The sequence below is a fragment of the Chrysochloris asiatica genome, unplaced genomic scaffold (assembly GCF_000296735.1).
Source record: "Chrysochloris asiatica unplaced genomic scaffold, ChrAsi1.0 scaffold00141, whole genome shotgun sequence".
Taxonomy (NCBI): domain Eukaryota; kingdom Metazoa; phylum Chordata; class Mammalia; order Afrosoricida; family Chrysochloridae; genus Chrysochloris; species Chrysochloris asiatica.
This window is the reverse complement of record NW_006408659.1, coordinates 3076441-3084182: the sequence shown is the minus strand read 5'-3', so window position 1 is coordinate 3084182 and position 7742 is coordinate 3076441. Positions and strand designations below refer to the sequence as shown.

The 7742-nt window shown below is 40.7% G+C and overlaps 1 protein-coding gene across 2 annotated transcripts in view; it reads left to right on the top strand.

The window, feature by feature from the left end:
- LOC102810898 (1-phosphatidylinositol 4,5-bisphosphate phosphodiesterase beta-1-like) overlaps nucleotides 1–7742 on the top strand; it is a 1100672-nt gene that overhangs the window by 923229 nt on the left and 169701 nt on the right. For both annotated transcript variants that reach the window (XM_006870398.1, XM_006870397.1), the window contains exon 27: nucleotides 1468–1642. In XM_006870398.1, the coding sequence (XP_006870460.1) occupies nucleotides 1468–1642 (175 nt within the window). The remainder of the gene's footprint in view (nucleotides 1–1467; nucleotides 1643–7742) is intronic.

The window sequence follows — 7742 nt, the reverse complement described above, 5'->3', positions numbered from 1 at the left end:
AACCTTATTCTTCTTCTTAAGCAGTGCTTTGCTTATCCTGGGCCTCTTTCCTTTCCATATAAAGTTTGTAATTGTTTTTTCCATCTCTTTGAAGAATGTTGTTGGAATCTGGATTGGGATTGCATTATATGTGTACATTGCTTTGGGCAATATTGACATTTTCACAATGTTAAGTCTTCCTATCCAGGAGCATGGTACAGCCTTGCATTTTTGTAAGTCTCTTTTGGTTTCTTGTAGTAGTATTTTGTAGTTTTCTTTGGATAAGTCCAAATTCCATTATCTTTTAATTCCATTTTCCATGAACTTTTTGAAGTGCTCTAGTATGCTCTATTTTTGCAACGTGGATGCAAAGTGAGGCATCTTTGTAGTTCCCCCAATAGAATCCACTCAATGTAGAAGTGATATTATATTTCAGTTTTTTATAAGGGAAATACAATAATTTTAATCACATTTTAAAAACGCAAACTATTTAAACCTTAAAAATTCCTTATTAGATACTTTGTTTTGTTTTGTTTCAAATTGGGAGTTATCATCGTAACTACTACCACCAGGATCCCTGGCTTCCGGACGTTTTTTCCTGCTCATGTTTTTGTTGTTACTTAAAAATGCCATAAAGTCAGTTCCAACACATGGCATCCTGGTATAGGGTTTCTGAGGAGCTGCTGATGGATTTGAACTGCTGATCTTGTGGTTAGTAGTCTAGTGCCACACCTGTAAGCTAAGCCCCATGTGGCTGGGGCGCAGAAGCGCTCTGCCGTGTCGTTATCACTGCTGATGGATGCCACCCCCACCCCCACCCCCACCGCGCTCTCTGCTCTCCCACCACTAGCGATGGGGATAATTCTTAGCGGGCTACAGTGAGAAGCAGAAACATTCCCAGTACTACTGCCAAAGGTCTGGGAACATTCCCTTAGTTGTTAAGGTATGAAGAACGTCCTCTATTGGTAGACTAGGAAACAAAGGGGAACACGGTTTCCCTTCCTCTTCTGTGTGTTGTTAAGTGCCATTGAGTTGGTTCGACCCATAGCAGCTCTGTTCAGGGTTTCCAAGGAGGTTGGTGCATTTGAACCACTGATCTTGTGGTTCAAACTGACCTTGCAACCCAGGGCTTACGCTACAGTGCCATACCAGGACTCCCTTCTGTGTGTTGTTGTTGTTGTTAAGTACCGTCCAGTTGGTTCCAACTCATAGCAACCCTGTACAGGGTTTCTGAGGAGCAGCTGGTGGGTTTGAATTACTGACCTTGTGGTTTGAAGTCTAGTGCTGATTCTACAGCACCACAGAGAACCTCTATTTGATGGCCTGTCATTGGTGCATCACTCTCTATCCCAAGTAGCTAATCAAAACATATGCATTATTTCCCAGTAAACCTAATGCTTTCTCTAGGAGGAACTCATATGGGGTGGCATTCCCTCCACCTTGTTTTACAACCTGCAAACTCTATAATTAAGCTCTGTGTCTTTGCAGACCCGAGCCCAGCAGTCCTGAATCATCAACGATTGAGCAAGATCTTGCTGCCCTGGATGCTGAAATGACCCAAAAGTTAATAGATCTGAAGGACAAACAACAGCAACAACTACTTAACCTTCGGCAAGAGCAGTATTACAGTGAAAAATACCAGAAGCGAGAACATATTAAACTGGTAAGCAGTGGCATCACTAGGATTATCTAGGGTTGGTGTCACCCAATGTGAGAATTCACAGTGTCACTTGTTCCCATGAGTCTTCCTATACCATACTCTACAGAATCCTTGTGAATGCTTATTATCATTTAAAATCATAGAATAATATACAATAAATATAGTTGTAAATTGCTTAAATATAGTATTTCTTCAATTGTATGACTATTAACAATACAATTGTTTTGTGAAATCTTTCTACATTGAATTACATTGTCCGTTACAATATTATTGGTAGCTCTAAAAAAATTTTCCCCCTTTTATTTTAATTACTACTTTAGTCTCAGAAAAGTTATTTATGTAGGTTCGGAAATATGGATGAGCACAATCTTATAGCTAAAACACAAGAACATTTCGACAAAATCAGTAATTATAAAAACATTGGCAACAAAATAAAAACACCAGACATTCCGTGCTGTAGCACATGCAAGGAGCTTCATTATTGGATAAAATGACAGTTTTGGCTGCAGCACATTAGAAAAATCAAAAAGTAACTAAGCATAGAGTTTTCACTTTGTAAGTGTATTGACAGATATAAGCAGAACTTATGAAAAATGCTTTTGTTGCTATAGCTAACTATAGAGATATTTTCATACAAAAAATATGTTGTATCACTTCACAAAAATGTTATAGATAGGCATTTTGGTGTCACCCTATGTTATCTAGACTCTCTGAAATACTTATGACATCACTGAAATACCCCAGTGACATCACTGCTGGTAAGCTCAAGAAACATGATTTATGTTTGCTTTTCTATAGACTTTGTTCGTTGCTCTGAATAGAGACAGGAGCATCTGGGTGGTATCGACTTGGAACTTAGTATATGGTACATGGTGTCCACCTCACTGTTATTTTATTATCAACCCCATTATTCCAGCATCTTTATCAATGTCCTCTCTATTCTCCAACAAGGCTATCTTCTGTTGCCTTCATCATCATTAGCATATGTATGGGTTTTTATAGTTCTTGGGGATCTTTGCAATCTCTCAAGGAAGTATGAAATGTTTGCTTGTTGTAGTTGTTAAGTGCTATCAAGCCAGTTCTGAGAGAGCAAACTGCGAATGGGTTTTGCAAGGAGCAGCCAGTGGGTTTGAATCTTAGTTAGCAGTCCAGTGCTTATCCTACAGTGTCACACCAAGTTCTTTAATAATATTAAGAATATGCTACAAATACATTGTCACATTTATTTTATTTATTTTTCAAGAACACAAAAAATCAGAGTCTACTCTCCTGCATTTAGAAAAGTCAATACCTAAATGTTCAATATGTTAATGTTATCTGCCCAATACCTGAGGTTCCCTATGCTAGAAAACATCAGAATCTCCATTAATTATCAGCTTATCCCCCCAACTGTTTTCTAGTGCATTATGACTCTCTCTCCATTGTTGTTGATGCCTTGACACAAAGTCATTGAAAACCCATTGCCAATGAGTTAATTCCAACTCATAAGACATATAGGACAATGCAGAATGGTCCCATAGAGTTTCCAAGGCTACGATCCTTATGAAAGCTGACTGTCACATCATCTCTCCTGCCCAGTGGTTGGTGGGTTTTAGCTGTGACTACTTCATTAGCAGCCTAGCACTTAACCACATGGGAGAAACTTAGTAAATAGTTGATATCAGAATGGTTAAGTAAATCTAGCTATGAAGTAGCCTTGAAACCAAGTTTATACCCAAAACCAAAAAGTAAGAGCGTGGGATAGAATTTAAGGCATTGAATCCAAAGCAAATGGGTTCTTTGAGATCTGTGTGATCATGGGTCTCTCAAGAGCCCCTGCCTTAAAATCACTGTGTAAATACCTTTATTATTGCAGATTTCAAGCCAAGGAAATGACTCTCTGTGTCCTGCTCACACAGAGCATACACAGCAATCCTAGTTATGATAACTAGAATACTTGGCCTGGGATACAGTGCCTATCATTTGTTACTCTAGCTTATTTATGCACAGCATAAATTCCTTTCCACATCATTTGAACAGTAAAAGGAAAGCAAATTAATATATCCCCCAAAGTTTCTGATGTAAGAAATATAACAGCAATATTTTCAATGAAAACAATGGTAAACAGCTTTAAGAAAAGCTAGAAACCATCTTTCCGTTAATATTGACTCATAGTATGAAACTAATATTTCATTGGTAATTGAAAAGGCCGTAGAGTTTGGGAGAAAACAAAAAGCGAAGATTCCAGATGGTTAACCTCACATGGAGTTAAACAAGACAAGACAAATGGCATCCAACTCACTTTGGGTAGTTGTATTACGTGCTGTCAGCACCTTAACCTTATTCACTCAAAACCCAAACCGATTGCCGTTGAGTCCATTCTGACTCATAATGATCCTCTGGGACACAGCAGAACTACCCCATGGGGTTTATAAGGATATAATCTTTAAGGAAGCAGATCTTTCTCCCAGGGAGCAGCTGATGGTTTGAAACCACCAACTGTTCTGCTAGCATCTGAGCTCTAAAGCTACTGCCAGACCTTCCTGTGCCAGAGCACACTGAGCTGACTTCCATCTGCCACTGGCTGGATCTATTTACTGAAGGTTTTTCTGCCTACTCAGGGCAAGCTAGAAGTTCCTGGGAACTCACACATTTGGAAAGCAAATCTCATGTACTTAGCTGGATCTGGTGTTTAAATATGCCATCTTCCTCACCCCTCTGGGATAACTCTAGAATGCATGTTAAACACTGTCTCCTGGACTTTCACAGTGGAATGAATCTCCTGGACCCCAGGAATAATTGGCTTGATAATACTTCCTTGATTGGTTTACTTCCCACCCTGTCTCACTTCTCCTCTACAACACCAGAGTTTCCTGGATCAATAGTAGGTTGTTGTTGTTAAGTGCCATCAAATTGGTTCCTATTCACGGCAGTCCTGTATAGGGTTTCCAAGAAGCAGCTGGTGGGTTTGAACTGCACCCTTATGGTTAGCAATCCAGTGCTTATCCTACAGTGCCACACCAGGAGCCCTTAGTTTACTTATACTTAAATCCTTTCTATGAGCCAACCATACCTACCCATGTGCAATGGTGTGGAGTAAAATATGCTAAATAATAAAATTGGATAAAGCATAAGCAAATCTGACTCCAAAGGCACTAGAATGTCAATCTGTGCTTTAGAGTGTTCATTACATTAATTAGCGATTTATATAATATGATATTCTCCCATTGCCAGAGTAGAACTGCTCCGTAGGATTTCCAACACTATAAATCTTTATGAAGTAGACAATCTCGTGTTTCTCCCTGAGAGCAGCTGTTGGGTTTTAACCACTGACCTTGTGTTTAGCGTTCCGATGCTTAGTTATCTTACACCGTCAACTCTCATATACGATATATTTTAGAGTCCTGGTGTGGTGCTGTTGGATGAAGCACTGGACAGCAAGGTTGGTTTGAACTCTAAGGTTGCAACTAAAAGCCACCAAGGTGCCTCAGAAAGTCTATACAGGTTTGCTATGAGTGGGAACCCACTCAACAGCACTTAACAACAACAACAACAAAATTCAATATACAAAGATTTCTTCATCACAGAGAATTTATCCTAGTAGTTTCTTTATTCATCTCTCATATCCTCTAGAATATTCAGAAGGGCTTACCTTTATCATTGATGAGAATTTTTTTTAAGTCTCCTGCTCAGTGGGCCTATGTGTTAGAGGTATGGCAGGAATCTAGGGTGAGAGAGATGGGACTCTTATGGGGCGCTATGGTGGTGGTGGTGGTTGTGTGCCATCGAGTCAGTTACAACTCATAGCAACTGTGTACAGGGTTTCTGAGGCTGTAAATCTCAGAAAGCCTCCTCTGTCTCCCAGGGAGTGACTGGTAGATCGGTATTGCTGACCTTGTGCTTATCAGCTTAGCTCATAATCCACTGCACTGCCAGGGTTCCCTCTCTTAGGCCTCTATATTTTCCTTAAAGTGAGGTCACAGCTATCAGAGGGTTTAGAGCAGAGTGTTAACATGATCTGAAGCTATTTTTTCAAGGACAAGCTATCCTAGATGTGATCAATTAATGTTACCCTAGAAAGGAAAGTCTTGAGGCTCAGTTTCATCAAATAGCCCAATGGGTTAAGGGGTTGTGGTGTATTCTAGCAGATGACTGACATTTATTAACTGAGTGAATATACTTAGAAGTCTAGAAAATCCAAGCACAGTTATATGGAGTTTCAGAGCCTCAGACTCTGGGGAAAGCAATATCCACCAAAGAAAGAGACTCCTGACTCAAAGGAGGTTTCTGGGGAAAAAATTCAGAACATTGATGAAAACAGAATCTCAGACACTCCACAATGGCCTCATGGTCTACGGGGACTGGGACTGAAGAAATGGGATGCAGATATTAGAAAATAGCTCCAGCATCTCAAATTCCCAGGAGGATTCCTGATTATGTTGTCATATTGAATCCCAATCAATGAGGATTTGAAAAGCTATTCAATAGCTTTTCTCTTGGAGGAACAGATTGATTGGGAACTGGAGAAGACCAAGTTTGCAGATGTAAAGATCCCAGTTCAGGGACTACTGGGGCAGGGAAGGTGGTAGAAATCCTACTGCAGATGACATTCCCAGAATATGTTCTTCAACAACTGTTTTAATGATCTAGTGCTGCTAACAGCAGAAACAGCACAAATGGATGACTTTAGCAAACAAGGATTTATTCTGTCACAATTTAGGAGGCTAAAAGTCCAAATTCAGAGTGCCAGTCCTGGGAGAAAGCTTTTTCTATCTTCTGGCTCTAAGGGAAGGAAGGTCCTTGTGTCCCTTCAACATCTGTATGCCCAACATTGCTTAGAGATCTCCATGTGCATCAGCATCGATCTTCTCCTCATGTGGGTGCTTCACAGTACAGGGACCCCAGCTTTAAAGGATGCATTCCACTTCCAGATTTTTTTCTTGGTGGTAGTAGACCCCTTTCTTTACTTGCTTCTCCCTTTATCTCTCTCTTGGGATTTAAATTGGCTAAATGGCTTTTTTTTTTTTTTTTAAGTTTTTATTGTCAATTATGTGTTAGTTTACATGGGAGAACATTTTCTTTACATTCATCCTATTGTTTCCATTGCATTGCAATGATTACAATCCCCTCCATGCATCGTGAAACACCCAAATGGTGCAACCTGCATGCCAGCCCTCTGGCCGCCAGCACACAGCCCCTCTCTCTCCCTGATTCCAGAGTCCCTAGCTGCTCCTTCTGTCCACGTCATCATCTCTGCCTCCATCCCTGGCATCACTGCTTCCCCGGACAGTGTCCTGCACTCTGCTTTTCTCTATATATATTCACTCAGAGGGACCTCTGTTCCTGGACTGCAAAATCAACAACTCCCCTCCTTTTGTTAAAAAACATCTACCTTTACCTTTCCAACACTCACTGTCAGACCTGATAGCAATCATTCCCTATTGAACCACAAGAGTCTTATCCTCATCACCTTTTATCAGCCCCATCCAGACAGGTTGAAAACCACTCAGTAGAGATCCTACCTTTCCCTGTACTCTCTAAAACTAGGTTCCCTATTGAAAGCTTGTAAGCCAGTCACTTCTTGCCTTTGTAGCCGCCCCTCTTTTTGGGTAGCCAATGTCGAAATTTCCCATCCTTGTTGACCCTGTGTACCAAGGGGGTGTTTCCCTTTATCTCTTGTAAGATAAAAGGAGTTGTGGGCTACACCCTCTGTGGCACTGTAGGATCAGCACTGGACTGCAAACCACAGGTTCACAGTTCAAACCCACCAGTTGCTCCTGGAAACCCTGTACAGGGTTGATATGAGTAGGAACCAACTCCATGGCACTTAACAACACAGGCTACACCTTCAGGGAAAGTTCTCTTACATCTGACCAGGGCTGTGACAGTACTGAGGTCAGTGCTACCTCTTATTGGTTTATCACATCAGGTCACATCTTGGGGGCTTGTCACCTGACATCAATACATAGCTGCCAAACCACTGAGAGTCATGGTCTAGCTAAGGTGACATATACTTTGTGAGGACACACTTCAACCCATGACAACTCCCTTCTACCTAGGTAGGAAAGTGTGTGTTTTCTTATAAGAGATTTGAAGAGTTTTCGATAAAATATAAATACATGTT